Genomic DNA, 18,882 nt, shown 5'->3' with positions numbered 1-18,882 from the left:
TACTACCACGACCAGCCCCAAAACCTCTATTGCCAGGTTGAGGGACCTGCGGTACCCCTCCAATGGGCCCATGCACAGCTCCACGAGTTGGTATTGCATAGGGTTGAGGATGAGGAGCTCCAGGAAATGGAGGAAGTGGAACTCGAGGTAGGGGATACCCTGATGGGTGCATACCGGGCTTATGAGTACCATTCGGTGGACCAAATGGCACATAAGAATGACCTGTTTTGTACAAAAAGTAAAAGCAGATTGGTTTTTATTGAAACGTGAAGGCCAATAAAAAGGATTGAAGATACTAAGTACACCTAAGATGTGGATACCTTTGCCCCGTCCACCTCTCTTATCAGCATTCAGGCCTGAAGAGCCAACAGCCCCAAAGTTCTCTGTATTAGCGAGCCCTTGACCACCTCCCAGGTACAGCCTACTATTATAGTAAATCTGTTCACCGAAAACCAACAGCAATTGGAGGCATCAATAAAAGTTAGATCAACAAAATAATGCCGTACCAGAGACTAAAGAACTCATTCTTTTTAAGTAACAAACTCAATTCTTTTTAAATAACAAACCTTTTTAGGCTTTTGAAACTGCACCATACTCTGCTTCAAGTTGTTTAGCGGTCCTTCAACAAGGCATTCATGCTCCTACACATAAATCAATCAGTGACATACGCTATCCCAGCAAGCCGTGTCAAAGACTCCAAATTGCTCATAAAAATGATAAATTTTCTTGATATCCCATTTTCTCCGCTACATAGCTTATTGTTTCAAATATCAATGTATGCATTAAGTCAACAGACCATAACTAAAACACTTTGGATCTACCATATTTTATAATCACTTGGATAAATGGATAGTGTTAGAGGCAGGTCAGTTCAATAGGAGCTGTTTAGAGTCCAACAAAGTCAGTCAAAACTCACAACTCACAACTCACAAGTGCCAGTTCAGTCACAAGTCATGCAACCATGAAGTACATTGTCAAAATGCATGATGAATTTTTTTACAAGAATAAAAGCAATAGAATATATAGCATGTACCAAACTTGGATAAACACCTAAAATCAACAAAACGAAGTACTTGAGAGTGAATGGTACCTTGTAATGCGTCAACAAGCTATTCCAAAGAGGCTGTTTGCTAAGAACTTTAGGATTACCTAAGATGACAATCCCATACCGAGCTCTTGTTAGTGCAACATTCAACCTACGTGGGTCATTAAGAAACCCAATACCCTGTAATATAGAAAGTAAGGTCTAGTGTTAAAAGCCATAATGACATTGCATATAAAGTAATGTTAGCAAAACTAGAGAAAAAGAACCAATCTGGAGAAAAAAGAAAATATAACCAAGAGATCACTAACAAACAGATATCCATCATAATTTCATATTACAGCTAACTTGTGACTGAAAAAATAAGTAACGGTTGTAATGATAACGGCAGTTTTCTAATAAATCCGAATTAAGCACAGATATATTTGTAAATGATAATAAAATCCTGGTAGAAGACACAATGTTGCCAGGGATTATTGAAAATTGACAAACCTGGTGTTCATTACTCCTAACACAAGACAAAATTATGTAATCCTTCTCCCTACCCTGGAATGAATCAACACTTGCAACCTACAGGGAGAGAAATTGAAGTAAAGCCCAAAAGGTGATGGCAAATAATGCAGAAAAGATCAGATGTCAACCTCAATTTCCTTGTAAAGCTGTTGCCTAAGTGAACCATTCCTTGACATATAGTTCACTATATATGCTCTCTGTCCTTCGTAAGGTGTGATAACTCCAATCTGCATAATTCATGAGTCCGGCAATAGACTCGAGCAACACTAAAAGAATACCCAAGTATTTGAATGTCTAAAAACCATAGAGATAAGATGTACCTGACTAGGAATAACACCACTTCTCAAAAACGTTGTTACTATCTTCTCAACATTTGCAGCCTCAGTTCTGTTTAAATAAGAGGTTCCACTTGCACTTATCTCCTCTTGTCCCATCTACAGAATAGAATACACCTCAAACCAACAAGATATACTTCAACTACTAGACTAGACATAAGAAAAATAATCATTAAGAGAACGTTTTGCTACCTGGACATAAAAGAACATTGGTCGATTTGGAACAGGCCAAGGAAAATCAATTCCAGTTGTTTGCCTCTCATTAACTGTCACTCCATTCTGCAGAGTACCCTCATAGAAACTATTAGAAGGAAACTCTGACAGGGAGGGATGCATTCGATATTGGACCTGTAATTTAGAATACACGTGTTAAACAAAATCCTGCACAGCACAGGAACATCAACGAGCAATTCCAGTAGATTGGAAAACAGAAGTAAGATTGGAAAACAGAAGTAGATGCATTTCAAGCATAAATAATTCCACCTATATAGCATGAAATAAATGTTAGGAATGTATTGATGGCAAACAACTTTCTGGAAGCTTAAAACTTTTGTAAATGAACATGTGTATTTGTAAGTGAACATGTGCAGTGCAGTTTGAACATCCAAGAGCACTGATGAAGCTCAAATGACGTCTTAAGCAATTTCTTATCAGGTTTTTACATTTAAAAAAATAACAGAGTCCAGAGATAATAGATATACAACCAATGACAAAGCTGATCTTATTCTTTTTAGCTATATAGCCATAATTCTAGTCTTTCCTACTAAATGTCAAAACTTTATCGATCTCAATTGTGGCATTGAAACAATTAAAAAGACAACCAAAAAGTCTATACAATTAACATGGCTAGCAACTCTATTAGTATCACAAGAAAATTAATTATCCTAAATTAAGAAACTAGAATGTGAAGAACAGCCATCACCTGCAGCCTGAATGGTTTAAGTCCAAGTAGCACAAGGCGCTCAAAAAGAGACTGAGCTAACCCAGCACGAGCTGCTTTTTTACACATAATGACAGGGCCCAGCTGACAGTGATCACCAACAAGAACAACCTGACACAGAATTAAAAATTAGATTGGAAACCATGGGAACACGGAAGTAAACACCACTGACCAAATTTAGATCGGTAATAACCTGTTTGACCCCAAGAACCAAAGGGATAAGACACTCGGGCTCCGTTGCCTGAGTAGACTCGTCAATAAGAACCTTCAGATAGCAGGCATCAGTTTCAATATGCATATCTGCAAACTCCAAATGCACAAAGAGCTTACACATCCATTACCTGGCGGAACCGAAAGTTTGCCAATCGAGGATCCCCAGCACCAACACAGGTGCAACAAATTACATCAGCACTTTGTAATATCTCCCTCTCAGTGGCCCGTTTTAGTGCTTTGAACTTCTTTTCATCGCTGCTTGACAGTTCACCTAAAAAATATAGCAGTTATTTACTCATGAAAGGGATGATCATAAGACTTGCAACATCTTCACATGGGCCAAACTGTAAATAAGCAGAAAATGTGTTTTAAGTTTTTATGCAAACATAGAAAGTTAGATGATGTAGACTTCTTAAATCCAAACAACGCAAAACTGCCTAAATTGCTATCCGCCCAGAAGATACTACTGTGTTGAAGAGAAGGAGATTATGTCCACAAACTGTACTGTCGTATTTACTCATGTCTCATACTAATGGTGTAGTTCTACTCACTTTAAGATAGTTCGCAGACCAGTCAACAAAATGAAACAAAGAAAATCATAAAGAAAAACTAAGATAAACCTTGTTCATCTTTTAGTTGCTGTAGTTTATGTAGTTCACTCTTTTCAGATGTATCAAGATGTCGGACCTGCAAGAGAAATACACAAAGACTAACCACCTGCTGAACATAGGTGAAAGTTACCAAAGGGGGTAAAACCATATATTTACCTGGTAGTGAAGAGTAAGATGCTCAACAGGAGACATGACAGCCTCCCTTGATTTAGCACAGAGCCTAACAACCTGTATAATTAAGAAATTTAAATCGGAATCTGATAAAGCATCTCTAGTCACTAAAGCAAATGAAAAAGAAGGAAAAGAAAATAATAGAATATAAATCTCGATTTTCAAAAGCCGACAGCATAATTAAAAAAAAAAACATCTTACGGGCCCTTAAAAACATCCGATTTCAAGTAGAAAGTCTAGCAGATAATGCAGTCAACGTGCCCAAGAAAAAAATAACAGGAAGAAGTGAAAAGAAGCCATCAAAAAGTAAGAAAAAAAATACTTCAATTTTTACCTTTAACCCAGTTGAGCTTATCTTCTCAGACAGCTGGTCCACGGCAACATTACTAGGAGCACATACCAGGACCTATAATTCGAAAAAAAGAACCTTGATATATGGAAAATAGCTTTGTCTAAGGTTGTCGACATTATATGACCAAAACCTTTACCTGCCCTTGACCTTGTTTAGCCATGTGGTATACGATTGCAGCCGATGTGACAGTTTTCCCTGTGCCAGGAGGACCTTGTATTAAACTAATCGGCTTTTGAAGAACACTCTTAACGGCAAAAACCTGCCCACCGAAAACAAAACAAAACCTAACTTAGACTTGGATAAAGGCTAAGGGCTTATATAGCCAAGCTGAAGCTTGTCCCAGACAGTTCTTTGAGTTAAGCTGTATGAAGCACTATCATTAGATTAAGCAAAGTATGACGGTTCACCCAGAAATTTCATTTCTCAGAAAAAGTTAACTAATGGAAGATTTTGTATAGGGTATTCAAGAAAAGGGTTCAGATGAACAATTATACCTGTGAGGCATTTAGTTCAGGAAGGCCAGGGGCACCAAAGCGGCGAGGTAATGTATTACGAACCACTTGAAGTTCAACTTCATGGCCCAAAAGATGATGGTATATGTATCTGGAAAGAGGAAAACAGCCCAGATAACCAGTTATGCAGTCGGTATAAATAATCCAACCAACTATTTTGGAAAAATTCAATTGTCTCCCAACAACAAGTGGACAAGCCAATGTGGTTCCAAAGAAATTAACCAATTGTAAACACCAAACAAGAGGACCACTAAGTCAGAGAGAGACTCTTTTTACTCCCATTCAAAGTCTGATTTGCATCTGATGCACATAGGACGTGAGGCCCAGAAATGTCAAAAACCAATTGATAATTCCAAAAGGTATTAGATTTTCTCTTCTTCTATTTACAAAATCTCTTCCAAAGTGCTGGGACTTACAAGACTTACCACCAAGTTTTGAGGCTTTTTCAGCACTCCTTTTAAGGAAAACAAACATCAGAAAACCCTTCCATTAACCACGACTGAGGGTACATCATCCTCGCCAAATTTTTTGGACCTTTTTGTTCTTAGCTTTGAGAGAGGAGAGGATTACCACTGCCTGCTGATCACCCTTTTCCCAAATTCATGACAGAGTACCGACTCTCATTGCATGTGGCGACACTACTAAGTCAATCGCTATTCATAGCTTTTTCACGAAATTATTGTTCATGAATTCTCTCATTGCTAAAATATTCTTTCTCGTGAGTATGTTATTACTTCTTTTAAATTTATCACCACCTGCTGCCAATATATTTCCTTTTATTGCACCTTTCTCCAACAATCACATAATATTGTCAGATAATGTTAGGCCATGTTAATAATTCTCCCACTGGCATAGCAACATATCATTGTTCATAAATGATAGTCAAATACAACACAGTCAGCAAGTCCAAAATATGAAGCCCCTCTCATAAGCCAGGAAAAATTGAGTAGACAACACAGCATAAAACAGCTGTCAACATAGCCGGCCGATTGCCTGTTTGGAAAATTCTGAATTTGCATTCTGAAATGAAACTACAGAAAAACATGAGAAATGAAACTCACCCACTGACACTTGTTTCATCCACAGCAAAAGTTTTCATCGCCCCTTGCATCCTGTCAAAACTAGTACTCTTCCAAACAAAATCTACACTAAAGCCATGGGTTACATCAACTGGAACTCCCTGAAAATGAAAATATAATTAAAACGTGCACATGCTACCCTACAAGTAAAGCGATGAGTGCTGCCAAGAACTACAAGTAAAGCGATGAGTGCTGCCAAGAACTAAAGTGCATATCCAAAGTAATACCTGACTAGCGCGAAGCTCAAGTGCAACCTCCTCTTGAGCAGTAAGCTTAATCTGAAGGGAAAAATATATATTTGTTATGTCCAAGAAACAAATAATATGACAAAATGAAGTGTATTTTAAAATTAACAAACTACTTGCATTTATACGAACGTAACATATGAGCACATGACCTTCCCGAAAAGACTTGTAAACAATGAAAAATAAAAAGAACAACCATACCACATGCCCCACAGATTGCCATGCAGGATGAGAAGCATCGCCAGAATATCGCAACCGCAGCTCATCTCCAGGAACAAGCCTCAGTTCGTTGTCTTCCTATAACACCACACATCCATATAGATATTAGTTGCACAGAAATGAACAAAGATGAAAAAAAAAGAACACTAAGTAAGGTCATTTTTTGGATACTCCTATTTAAAAGCACAACCTTTGGAAAGATAAAATATGCTACGCGCTTCTTGTTAAGACCAATATCCCAACGTATTGTAACATTATCCTTGCTTTGTGACTCTTTCATCATCTGCAAATTGTGAGTTTGAGCTGATAAGTGGCCGTGAATGCCCAGTGAAAAGTTCAAGAAAGAAGAAGAAAAAGGAAAATAGAGAGAAGATACCTTATCATAATCAGCTTCAAGTTTTATGAGTGGTGCGAAAACATTTTGATACTGCCAAAAGAAAAAATTAACCAGTTATCTTCATCGGAAAGAGACTACCAAATTCCTAAAAATTTAAAGATAAACCAGCTAAAGTAACACAGGTTTATGGAGACTTCTGGAAAATAATAATAATAACAACTAGCCACGGGAAGTTTAAAACCTGATAAGCATCCTCATATTTCAGAACTACTGGCTGAGGCTCATCATCCACTCCGGGCTTTTCAAGGTCTTCAAGAGACGCATCAGGGTTTGTCTTCCAAAGCTCTTCCAATTTGTTAATTTGTTGAGCACTAATTTGCCGAGCTCTCAGCTGTTCCTGTTCTGAAGGGACCTAAGGGGGGGTGGCGGATTTCATTTTGAGAATTTACGAACTAAAGACGAACAAAACAAATATATCAAATAAACTACCTTGACGAGCCATTGCAGGAAGCACCTATCATCAATGAGTGGACACCATTGGCTGAGATCCCAGTTCATGTCCTTCAATGCGTTCACACTCAGGCATGGTTCTCGGCAGAGGAGAACAACGACACTCTCTGTTTTCGCCGAGATGAATCCAAGAAGGAAGACATTGCGACAGCCACAATTGTAGCACTCAAGGATTGTTTCTCCTAATGGACTGTCTTTGTGTAGGCAAACCTCCTTATGTTTCGCTCTAACCTGGGGTGACCAGTGAAAAACAGTTTGATGGATGCTTGAAGGATAATGAACATCTTAGAAAATTAATTGCATCATGACAACAGCTCTTACTTTAAGCGGCTTTGGTATGAAAAAAAAGAAAAAGAAAAAAGAAAAAAAGGGTTTGAATTGTTAAGTTTCTTGACCTCCAATGGATCATACTTTGTATAATAAAAACAAATTATAGGTTACTCAGTTCTCAAATCCTATGATGTAAAATGTCATCAGTTGCAACAAATGCCTTAAGAATTAAAAATTCCAGAGGCATGCACTATCAAAATAGAAAGGAAACGGAACCGCCGTCTCAGTTCTCAAATTCTATGATGTAAAATGTCACTGGTTGGAAAAGGTCCCTTAAAGATTAAAAATTCCAGAGGCATGCACTATCAACATAGAAAGGAAACGGAAACGCCATCTCAGCCTGCAGAAGATTCTAACAGAAGCTAACGAAAAGTATTGGACAGACAACAAATATCATGCCAACAAGGACATACATAGGTCAACATGGAATATGCCTCCTATGAGAGATGCTGTTACAGGAACTTCATACGGAAAGCATAGAAAAATTTCTAAATTACGTCTAAGCCTCATAATGTTTGTTTCACCTCAGACACTAGCCATTGGTAAGATGACAAATATTCCAAACAAATAGAGAAAAAAAAATAGTACGCAGACACAGTTGGATTGAGGACAGTTGAAATAAACCATAGTGAACAAATGAATGCACGATATTGTTTTGGAACCATATTTAGCAATTATAGGCATGTGCAAGAATAAATGCTCACATTAAATCAAAATCCTTTGTCCAGATATAAATAGAAATGAAATCAAATGTTGCTTCTCAAGCAACGAATGACAACAAGAACTTATTATTGTGTTTCCAAGCAAATAAGAAAAATAATAATCCCCGGCTCTTATTTTCATCGTCAGATAAGGTAAAACCTCCGCGAGGTTATTACTGGACCTGGTTCATTCCTAAATCGTCTAGATCAAGATACGATATTTTCTTAAGCAAGGCCCTGAAACCTCTGCAGATATGCCTAGGTTCACATTTTAAAGCAATTACTCATGCATTTATATTTTGATTTGCAATATCAACAACTATATCCAAGAACTCAAGAACATCCCCGAATAACGAATAACGACAACACAATCAAAATATGTAATTTTCCGAAGAATGTTTTATCCGAAACCATCAAGATCCCGCGCAAAAGGACCACTCTTCCTAAAGAAGTATCTATTCAACAATATTCAATATCTAATCGTACTAAACAGAGTTTAAGGAGATGGATGAAAACGAGAATATCAACCCTACTGAGCATTCATCTCAACAAGAATAAAAGCCAGGGTAGTTCATGAGGGCGCAAGACTACAGGAAACAAAGAATTTCTCTTGCGTGCTACTCACAAGATGATTGACAATATGTGATCCCGAGGTGTTTCCTCTCGAGTTGCAGAACCACTTCCGACACGACGGGATATTGCACCTCACGACGCACGCCGGATTCTGCACCCCACAATACCGGCACGCGTGCTCAGTGAAACCTCCCTTCCCGAACTCGTAATTGTCGTCCTCTCCCGTCTCTTCGAAGCTGAGCCCGCTCATCCCGGCCGCTAGGGCATCGACGGAGGCCGCCTGGTTGCCGGCACCTCCCCGCCCCTTCGCAGACGACGCAGACCCCACGGCGGAGGGCGACGCGGCGACCCCGGCCTCGGGGGGCTGCAGATCGGCGGAGGGCGAGTCCGGGACCGACTCCGACGCCGGGGGCGGAGGAGGGGGCCACGCCGAGGCCCGCGTCGGCTGCGAGAGCTCGCGGAACTCGGGGTAGTCGTAGTCGTCCCCCTGCGTGTTGAATTCGAGGAAGGTGTAGGCGTCGCCGCTCCCATCGGGCTGAGACGCCGTCTCGTAGAGGTCGTTCACCACCGGCTGGGCCGCCATGGCTAGGGTTTGAGGAAGCTCCTTCGAGCCAAATCCCCCTCTCCTCCCCAGTGGCGAGTGAGGATTTAGCGCTGGGTGAGGGCTAGGGTTATTAGGGTTTTGCGTCGCCGTGGAGGAGAAAAAGAGAACGCGAGTTAGGTCGTTTCAAGAAGAAGGTGGGGAGAGTTACTTCGGAAATTGGGGCGAGTTCAGTGATTTATTAAGAGGAACGCCCGAATCGAAATCGGGAAAACGGAGACGGGAAGAGCAAACGGTGCTTGCGGGAAAAGCTAACCGCGGTTAGATACACCGATGGTTAAGTCTAAAGTTAAAAATATATATATATATATATCCGACCCGTTGATCAGAGTTTGCACGAATCTTGGCGTTGACGTTTGAAATGGGACAGGGCAAAGTTCCAGGGCCGGGCTGGGCCAGGTTTGAAAGCTTAGAGCGGATCGCACCCGATCGGTGAGTTTTGGCTCTCTTTTTTTTACCCGTTTTTTTTCCACACAATAGTAGCCATTTCGCTTTCTCATTATAAAATGGGTCAAATGTATGTACCTAGTAACTATTCTAAGTCCTAATTCCGTACTTAAACCTGCAACTTGAAAAAAAAAATATTAAAGAAAACAAATTTTTTGCTATAAAACAAAGTAAAGTGTTTTAAAGTTGCGAGGACACCCAAGGTTACTATTTTAGATTCTCCACCCACCGCAGAAGTTCCACAGTAGGCTTTGCTCCGTTTTACTTTTCCGTGTTCTGCCCAAAAGAGCCTATTGTGGTCCAACTAAAACTTAGACTGCATTTTAATGGTTTCCAAGTTTTATTTAATGCTGCACGCTTAGCGCAGTAAGCTAAAGAGCTTAATAGTTGGTATCCAAAATTTAAAATTTATAATCTAGTTGAGTTTATTTTTATAAAATGGACAAAAAATTTTAATACTTATAGGATGAAGGGACGGCGAAAATGTGTGTAGAATAAAATAACACAGAATAGATTGATTGGATCAGCTAAAATGTAAATTCTTCTGTTTTGCAAATTTTCGCCATTTATCACTGAAACAGGCATTAAATACTTCCCTGATTAAACAGATCTTTATTTTTTAGTTCCAAATATATTGTTTTTCTGCGCACATCTTAGATACAACGCAACGGAGCAAACATCAAAACTTAGTAAAGCTAAATCCCCCCTCGCCACTGGGAAGTAAATACTAAGTAATTACACTAATGACAGAAACAGCAAAGTATTTACTAAGCAAACCGTTGTCGAGGGTGTGACCCAACTAATCCACCCTGCTTATTCAAATCCAACCCAGATTTATGGGTTTGGATCATAAACAACAAACCCGACGGTCATTAAGTTCAGCATTAGACTCTGGTTTCGGCATGACAAAATTTGTTTACCCGAAATCCAACTCAGTAAATTAAAACCAGAAACATGTTTGGCTTCTCTGCAAAGCTGACACCGAAAAAACCATCTTTTGCCCATGGAATTACACTCAAAGCAGTGAGACGAATCATTCTCTCAAAAAAAAGCAGTGAGACGAATCAGCAGTTCAGGTACGAAGTAAATCAACGGTGATTCAGCTTCGTCGTGACGGTGCATCATCGTGCGCCTGCCCTGGAACACTAAGAAACAACAAGCTATTTTAGAACATCAATAAGCAAGATCCCGACCGAATTTTTTAAAACATAGAAGGGGAAAGAAGGGTGAAAAAAACAAAAAAACAACTATGTTGTTTCGTCTTTTATATGTGATTTAATCATAAGCAAGAATACGCAATTTCGTAGGTCCACCAAGGTTGCAGGGGTGAGAATGTACATGCACATTGAATGGTTAAGTTTTGTCGATCAGCATAATTGGCATGAATCTGTTAATGCACGCAAAAGAATACATTGCGAAGTAAACAAAATCATGTAACTCAAGTGGATGCATCTGATTCAGCTATTAACTAGTATTAGGCACGAACAATTCCACTCGAGGAGTAAGTTTGCCATTCTAAGTATGTAGTAGGTAGGTGAGATACAATAAAATATGCAAGGAACGTAAAAAGTGGAAACCAAAACCTTCCTTATTAGGTTTCGGGGTAGTTCTGTGTCTTCTTAGTGCGCGCAAGTAAAAATCGGCAACTAATATACTTAGTAAGAGGAAAGCTCTCTCCAGATCAAATCAAATTCCCATGAATTGGATGAACAATTCTCAAAAGTAAGACGAGAGAGTATTCTTGTGAACAATGCACCTTCCAGAGGTACATGAATATAGATTATGTAGGAATATGTATATGTAAAAGCCCCGCGAAAACAAAAATACCTGCATGTGCCCCGCATAGCAAGAGATTGCATAAGCTATTTGTAGTGTTTCGTCCATACTGGTACAGAATATATCAAAGTTCCCATTGCGAATGAGAGAAGGATGGTCGCTGTTGCATAAATAAAGGCTCTCCCACTATGTCTACTCTGCCTCATTGCATACACTTCCGCAACGAAGGTAGAAACAGTGCTCAGGCAGCCGAGAAATCCAAACTCGATTCCGCTCGTAACGGTTCTGCATTTCTTTGTATTTACCTGCAATATAACACTAGTCGCTTTTGGATAATTGAATGGGATATAAATATAGTGTCTTCTCATGTTTAAATGTCGAAAACAAGAAAGTTCCTGAGTCCTTTAAAAAAAGGGTCTTAAAGATAGTTCTTTGATCACATTTTTTGTACCGACTCATCGACAGTTGAAGCAATTCATTGTTACTTTATTTTCAATGGCTGGCGAATAACACCACAAGGAGTGGACAAAGCAAGCTAATCTGAATGATTGAAGTATCACGATATATGACTCACTGTTCGATAGTATAATAACCTACTAGAAGTTACGAGAAAATACCAACAAAATCATACTGGAAGTTGGAGTGCATCTAGTGAGTTTTCATTTTTCACAAAAAATAGATCAAAATGCCGAAAAATGCGTTATCCCAGAAATGCAAAAAATGACAGTAAACTCGCTTTACCCAACGTTTCTTATTACCGCATTGCTTATAGTCGAAAGTGCTGCCATAATACAAGCTGCAAGAACGTTGGCCGCCAAAGTCCCGATTGGAAGCCATTTGAGAAGTTGTCTCTTTCCGATCCCCTCGCCGTTAAGCCTGGCCAAGTGCCAACGGCCCCACACGCCTGGTGGGGCAACCACGCAACCCAACCAGAGAACAGCGCCGCTTTTGAGGTCATGCACCGTTTTTATGGCCAATGCTCCACTTAGAAACCACAGTGCGAGCAATATCAAGACCATCATTGTCATCACAACTGCATGCTTAGCGCCAGTGTCCACTCTCAGATGTTTCAAAAATTTTCTGCCTCCTGAATCCTCATCAAAATATTTTAGAAACAATTTTCGAAGTCCCTCGCCTGATTCGACCCCTATATTTATGGATTCATTGACAATAAACATCCCTAGAAAATGAAATAAGGCATGTAAGGCTTCTTTCAAAGAAGAAAAGAAGAGATGAAATGGATGTGAGGCTTCTTACTTCGCAGATAAGAGAAGCAACACTTTCAGAGATCTAGGCTACAAAAAATTATGGGAATCTTGCACGCACAAAAACACAACATATAAACCTCAAAACCGAGTGTCTTACAAAAATACCCTGATTAGTTAAAGCTGGTAGTGATCCAATTCATAAGGAAAATGTGATTTGCAAAGGAGTTTCTAAAGAGGGTGGGCATTTTGATAGGTACAAGGGGTATATACGTAAGAAAATATGTTTGTCGCAGAACTATATGATAGTACATATTCACAAACTTACATATGAGAATGCAGATTTTGCATGGATTTATGTGAATAAATATGAAATTTGAGGATATATATACGTAAATTATTACTTACGCTAACTATGCTTGACAGGGATGCTTAATTACCTAATACTATTCCAGCCACCGCGTAAACCCAGTGGCCCTTGGAGGCCAAATCAAGCATTTCCTGATTCCACCCACTGAAGGTGGTGAGGCTTCCCAAGTAACCAGTTGTCAATCCAACTACGACATGATCAGATATTTGGCGTATATCTGCCTTGAATACAATCCCAAACCATCCCATTAGGAACGAACCGAGCTGAACAGAGTGCATAAAATAGTTTAGTCAAGTTAAAAGTTTTGAGAATGTTAATTATCGGAAATAAAAGAGGTATGGAGTGAGACATACTATATTGGATGGAAGATCAAGGTACAATGGAGAGTCGTCAGATGTGAGAGCGAGAATGTTCGGACCAAAGAACTTTCGCAGTACGTACCTCGTAAGTACCTGGTTGCAAATGAGAGAAAGGGAACCACCAACAACAACATTGAAAGAAAAAAAAAAAAAGTCTAGTAAATTGACATGCATAAATAATACGATATGCTCGTTTACTTATCCATAGTTTATTTTCAAACAATGATACAGCACAACCGCCAACAGTCCACAAGGAAGTTTGGGTTTTTTACCCCGAGAAATCCAAAGACGGACAAGTGAACAATGTAGGCAAAATAGTCCAATCGTCGTGGTGGCTTGTAAGGTTTATCCTGCAAGCAAATGTGTTTACGACAATTAGTAAAAGGCAGGAGTTTCAATTCGGGTCATATATCGCTCTCCCTCACATTCGGCAGAACTTTGTGACTCCGTACTTCTCGAGAACATTTTCTTTTTTTTTTCACGAACACTGACAAATATTGGACACAACACCGGCTAGGCATGTAATTATTGGCTCTTTTAAGTAACTGAAGTACTAAGAGTTCAACAACTCCTTTATTGGAAAAACAACTGCCGAATGTTCGGCGAGTAAAATGTCTGAAACTTTTGCACTCGCACGAAGTTGAAATGAGCAGAAGATCCAGTTTGAATTTTCTGCCTCTGCTACAGTGGAAAGGTATTTGAAGTTCAACGCAGGTAAACAATATTTCTCAGAAGTTCCAGCCCGGACACAGGCCCTAAGCGACATCAGTATAGCAAAATGAAAAAAATAAAAAAGCCATAACACGGCGGACCTTGATGGATGCACTTTGTAGAAGTTGTGTATGGTCCTTCATTGCACCCAAGGGAAGAGCAGTTGGGATAGGAGATACAATATCTTCTACCAACGGAGACACAGGCGACAAACGGTAACTATCACGGGACCGCGTGCCGTTCAATATTATCAGAGCATCATCTGGGAGGGGGCCAGCTTTGTCCTCCGATCTCTTTGCATAATCCAGATCCAGGCTCCCATTTTCATTAATCTCCTCGTCTTCGACTATTCGATCTCCTCGGTCGCCAACTTGTGCCATAACAGAACTATCAATGTCCCCGAGCAGCTGGTCTGCCAACTCGTGCGAAAGCCTGATCGAATTCAGCAATTGATCACTGCCACACGACAAACTTTTCTGCAAAGAGCTGCTCTTACTTATTCTACTGACCGAATCCTGCCTTGCGTACCTACCACTTTCCACTATGGAATTCATCCGACTAAGTGCTCTCGAATAAGAGCGGCGACTGGCCTCTCTTATGCTCTCCCCTTCAACTACACGAACTCCGCTGTCGCCGACTTGCGCCATAACCGAACTATCAACGTCTTCAAGAATCTCGTCGGCCAATTCGTGCGAAAGCCTGATCTTGCTTAGTGTCTGATCACCCGTCTCGCGTGAAAGACTTGCAGAATTCCGTTGCGAAGAACCGCTCTTACTTATCCTACTGACCGAATCCTGTCTTACATACGGAACACTTTCTGCAGCAAAGTGACTCGGACTCCAGAGCGGTCTCGAGGCAGAAAGGTCATTGCCCTGTCTATTAGCATTTGAAATAGAAGGTTCAGGCACTCTTTTCTGATCTGATTCCATGTCTCTAATGGGAAGAGATGGCTCTGGAAGAAGAAATCAAAGTGAAATACCACTACCCAAATGGTGTGTTTGTAGCAATAGAACAAGCCCAAACATGCAGAATTAAATAATATTGACGCAGAGAATTAAAGAGATGAAGTACTTAACAAGTGACTCAAAATAATGCTTGTCTTACCGAGTTACTCAAAGTAATGTTCTGATAGTAAAAAAAAAATAGAAAAAGAACACTTGTCGAACAGGAGCATTTGCTAAAAACACATTTCCGAGTACGGTAATTCGAAAAAATTACTAACACTATTTAACTAAAATCTCACCAACCACCTTCTCATTACAGTAGAAACTTCATATTAATCCAAGCCTCTACTTTTAAACCAAGAAAATGGTCCACTTTCTCCTAGGAAAACTACGTAAAAAAATGGCAACTTTTTGGCACGTTAATGGACCAATCAGAAGCGATGCGTGAACTAACAACCATCTTCGACAAGCCCACCATTCATTTGGTGCTTGAGCACGATGATGTTAATTTAGTGGGTGTTTGATCCCTCGGAAAAGGACGATGAAAAACTGTTTTTCCAGAAAAAAAAACACTTTTTTTCTAAATTTTTATATTTTGAAATAAAATTAAAAATAAAAATACTACTTTTTATAAAAAAAAAAAAATCTAAGAAAAACTTTTCTCCAAAAAAAATACTTTTACGATCTGAACAGTTTTCTGAAATATTTTTTTGGAAAACCAAACACCCTGTTAATAAAGAGAGAGAAAAAAGAAAAAAGAAAAAAGAAAAATAAAATTGTGGTCAGAGGAGAATAAAATGATGGGATACATTGATTTAAACGGACCCACAGGATGCCCCATTTTTTCTTGTTCAAACATCACGGCCAATTCTTTTCTTCCTTCTAAGAAGAACTCTTCCTAATACCATGAGAAGAGGAGAAATAGTATTAAAATCGATTGTAACCATTGCAACTACGAATTTAGAACAACAATATAGATGAAAATACGGTGCAACAACCATGCTTTGGTTACATAGAGAGGAGACAATAAAGATAAAAAATATTGTAAACTTGAAATCAGATACGAAGAAAAGAAAGGAAAAGAAAACAAAAACAAAACTATCTGAGACTAAAAAAAAAAAAAAAAAAAGGGGAATTGCACCTTTTTCTATTGGAAAGTGGTGGATTACAAGTAATATGGTATTATAATAGTAATAATAATCAATAAGAATGTTTACAGAACAACAGAGCGTACCCAACATAGTTGACGAACGAGATTTGCTGATTTATACCTGAAACTCCAAATTCAAAAACTAATTATTTCACATTTTTTAATTAAATTTATTTTTAAAAATATATATAATGTATTATTTATGCCGAAGTAAGTAGCTTACTATCTCTTTCACGTAATAAGTAAATAAATAAATAAATAATAACAACCGAAAAATATTGAGCTTCGGCGTAGTTTGCGGCGAAGAGGTAATAAACTAATGTGGTTTCAGAGAGAGAGATAGAGAAAGAGCAGAGACAAATAGATTCTGTTTGTTAGGTATTTATTTTCTAATACTAAAAATATTGTATGTATTGGATGATAAAGAGAGAAGATTAAAAAAAAACGAAGGCCAGATTCTTAATCTCATTTATTTATTGTGCACCCACTCATCAATCTCATCTGTGACGATTGCATGTTCCTCTCCATAATAAATAAATAAGTAAACAAACAAATGGCTCATGAATTAAAATAAAAAAACAGAAACAAAGCAAGATGATGATCCACGGCTTACATGAAATGAGCGAAAACAAGAGGTTGGGAACAGAAATCGACGGATAATGGTGGTGGCGAAGGGAGAGTAATTACGAAGAGATTAAATATTTATTATTATTACGATATTTATTATTACCTGGAATTTAAAAAAAAAATAGAGGAGGAGGAGGAGGGGATTCGTCGGAGGAGGAGGAGGAGGAGGAGAAGTCTTAATTAAGACGGCGTCGGGGTCGAATGCGTCGCCGACTTCTACTCCACGTGGTCCGACCCTTTTCAAACCCCGCGAACGCAAGTCGCCGATTTGCTCCCACGTGGAGCGTACGCCCCTTTCAGTATTCGAACCGCGACAACGCGCCTTTGAATCTCCTTTTTCACGCGAGAGAGAGAGAGAGAGAGAGAGAGAGAGAGAGAAATGGTTGAGGAGACGAGTTTTATTTTGGCCCGCGGCGGCATAAATGCGATGGTGATGTATATATAACTGTGCCCTCGATGCCAGCCGTCGCATTTCGCATCCGCGGCTGTTGTGGCATGATGAGAGAAAGGAATCCGCAACCACAGGAGTCGTTCATTTCTGTATAAATTTGTGAAAACATAGTTTTGCTCGTGATCTCGCCCTTCATACCAGCCGTCGGATTTCTCATCCACGGTTGTTGTCGTGTAACGAGAAAAAAAAAATCCGTAATCTCAGGAACTGTATGTTTTCATACAAAATTTTGAAAGAACGATTTTTGTAGCGACCATGCCCTTTGATACCAGCCGCTGGATTTCTCATCCACGGCTGTTGTTGCACGACGAGAGAAAAGGAATCCACCATCCCAGAAGCTTCTTGTTTAATTTCCACATAAAATTTTCAAAAAAGTAATGTTGGCGATGACCATGATACTAGCCGTAGGATTTCGAATCCATTATTGAGAGAAAGAATCCATAACTTCAGGAGCTGTTTGTTTCCACACAAAAAATTTAGAAAAGAATTTTTGGCGATGACCATGACATTGATACTAGGAGGAGTTGTTTGTTTTCGCATAAAACTGTACAAAATTAACTTTCTTTAGCATTCGTGCTTGTTTTTATTGGTTGGAAAAGTAGATACAAATTTTACATATAAAATTATATTCCGTATTTTTATATATTAAATTATATAAAAATGTATTTATTTCTCTCAAAGAGGTGGAGGAAGAAAATATTCTCGTGCACCCAATCTACATGGTTGTATAGAATAAATTATTTTTCAAATTTTTTTTATTAGGCTATGTTGGGACATCAGAAGGAGATATTCCGCTATATCTTATTCGGCACAAAAATTTTCTTATATGGTTAGAATTTAGAAGTTCAATTACAGCTGGTATTCATGATTGTATAGAATTATATATTTTATCTTNAATTAAAATAAAAAAACAGAAACAAAGCAAGATGATGATCCACGGCTTACATGAAATGAGCGAAAACAAGAGGTTGGGAACAGAAATCGACGGATAATGGTGGTGGCGAAGGGAGAGTAATTACGAAGAGATTAAATATTTATTATTATTATTATAATTATTATTACCTGGAATGTAAAAAAAAAACAGAGGAGGAGGAGGAGGGGATTCGTCGGAGGAGGAGGAGGAGGAGGAGGAGGAGAAGTCTTAATTAAGACGGCGTCGGGGTCGAAGGCGTCGCCGACTTCTGCTCCACGTGGTCCGACCCTTTTCAAACCCCGCGAACGCAAGTCGCCGTTTTCCCTCCCACGTGGAGCGTACGCCCCTTTCAGTTTTCGAACCGCGACAACGCGCCTTTGAATCTCCTTTTTCACGCGAGAGAGAGAGAGAGAGAGAGAGAGAGAGAGAAATGGTTGAGGAGACGAGTTTTATTTTGGCCCGCGGTGGCATAAATGCGATGGTGATGTATATATAACTGTGCCCTCGATGCCAGCCGTCGCATTTCGCATCCACGGCTGTTGTGGCATGACGAGAGGAAGGAATCTGCAGATACAGGAGCCGTTCGTTTCTGTATAAATTTGTGAAAACATAGTTTTGCTCGTGATCTCGCCCTTCGTACCAGCC

The 18,882-nt window shown here is 39.3% G+C and overlaps 2 protein-coding genes across 11 annotated transcripts in view; both read right to left on the bottom strand.

Moving 5' to 3' along the window:
• Nucleotides 1-9,461, bottom strand: part of LOC109713995 (regulator of nonsense transcripts 1 homolog) — a 38,114-nt gene extending 28,653 nt beyond the window's left edge. The window contains exons 1-24 of one of the 4 annotated variants that reach the window (XM_020238344.1): nt 8,736-9,461; nt 7,059-7,310; nt 6,811-6,981; nt 6,609-6,659; nt 6,423-6,515; nt 6,215-6,310; nt 5,996-6,046; nt 5,751-5,869; nt 4,672-4,780; nt 4,314-4,436; nt 4,160-4,231; nt 3,811-3,882; nt 3,664-3,730; nt 3,172-3,314; nt 3,024-3,095; nt 2,813-2,941; nt 2,083-2,238; nt 1,876-1,989; nt 1,684-1,782; nt 1,535-1,612; nt 1,091-1,225; nt 567-641; nt 306-438; nt 13-222 (exon numbers count right to left, since the gene is read on the bottom strand). In XM_020238344.1, the coding sequence (XP_020093933.1) occupies nt 13-222; nt 306-438; nt 567-641; nt 1,091-1,225; nt 1,535-1,612; nt 1,684-1,782; nt 1,876-1,989; nt 2,083-2,238; nt 2,813-2,941; nt 3,024-3,095; nt 3,172-3,314; nt 3,664-3,730; nt 3,811-3,882; nt 4,160-4,231; nt 4,314-4,436; nt 4,672-4,780; nt 5,751-5,869; nt 5,996-6,046; nt 6,215-6,310; nt 6,423-6,515; nt 6,609-6,659; nt 6,811-6,981; nt 7,059-7,310; nt 8,736-9,266 (3,151 nt within the window). In that variant the 5' untranslated portion in view covers nt 9,267-9,461. The remainder of the gene's footprint in view (nt 1-12; nt 223-305; nt 439-566; nt 642-1,090; nt 1,226-1,534; nt 1,613-1,683; nt 1,783-1,875; nt 1,990-2,082; nt 2,239-2,812; nt 2,942-3,023; nt 3,096-3,171; nt 3,315-3,663; nt 3,731-3,810; nt 3,883-4,159; nt 4,232-4,313; nt 4,437-4,671; nt 4,781-5,750; nt 5,870-5,995; nt 6,047-6,214; nt 6,311-6,422; nt 6,516-6,608; nt 6,660-6,810; nt 6,982-7,058; nt 7,311-8,735) is intronic. The other 3 variants (XM_020238341.1, XM_020238342.1, XM_020238343.1) reach the window with 3 other exon arrangements.
• LOC109714562 lies at nt 10,321-18,707 on the bottom strand. Of its 7 annotated transcripts, none has more exons than XM_020239249.1 (9): nt 18,387-18,707; nt 16,331-16,367; nt 14,254-15,104; nt 13,714-13,791; nt 13,436-13,534; nt 13,153-13,345; nt 12,266-12,687; nt 11,559-11,812; nt 10,321-10,868 (listed from the first exon to the last, which is right to left on the bottom strand). In XM_020239249.1, exons 2-8 carry the CDS (start codon nt 16,335-16,337, stop codon nt 11,594-11,596), a joined length of 1,869 nt encoding a protein of 622 aa, XP_020094838.1. In that variant the 5' UTR covers nt 16,338-16,367; nt 18,387-18,707; the 3' UTR covers nt 10,321-10,868; nt 11,559-11,593. The 7 variants fall into 7 exon arrangements, with proteins under 7 accessions (XP_020094838.1, XP_020094833.1, XP_020094837.1 ...); XM_020239244.1 differs by having other exon boundaries at nt 10,321-10,876; nt 18,387-18,706; XM_020239248.1 differs by lacking the exon at nt 18,387-18,707 and adding an exon at nt 18,270-18,284 and having other exon boundaries at nt 10,321-10,876.

Source organism: Ananas comosus, linkage group 8 (genome assembly GCF_001540865.1).
Source record: "Ananas comosus cultivar F153 linkage group 8, ASM154086v1, whole genome shotgun sequence".
NCBI classification, from domain to species: domain Eukaryota; kingdom Viridiplantae; phylum Streptophyta; class Magnoliopsida; order Poales; family Bromeliaceae; genus Ananas; species Ananas comosus.
This window is presented reverse-complemented; position numbering and strand designations above follow the sequence as displayed.

Excerpts from the sequence above, each read along its gene's own strand:
- LOC109714562 (XM_020239249.1), bottom strand. Across the intron at positions 13,346-13,435 it reads TTGATCTTCCATCCAATATA|CTCGGTTCGTTCCTAATGGG; the intron begins GTATGTCTCACT and ends CACTCTGTTCAG. Across the intron at positions 12,688-13,152 it reads GGTGGCTGGAATAGTATTAG|GGATGTTTATTGTCAATGAA; the intron begins GTAATTAAGCAT and ends TTCATTTTCTAG.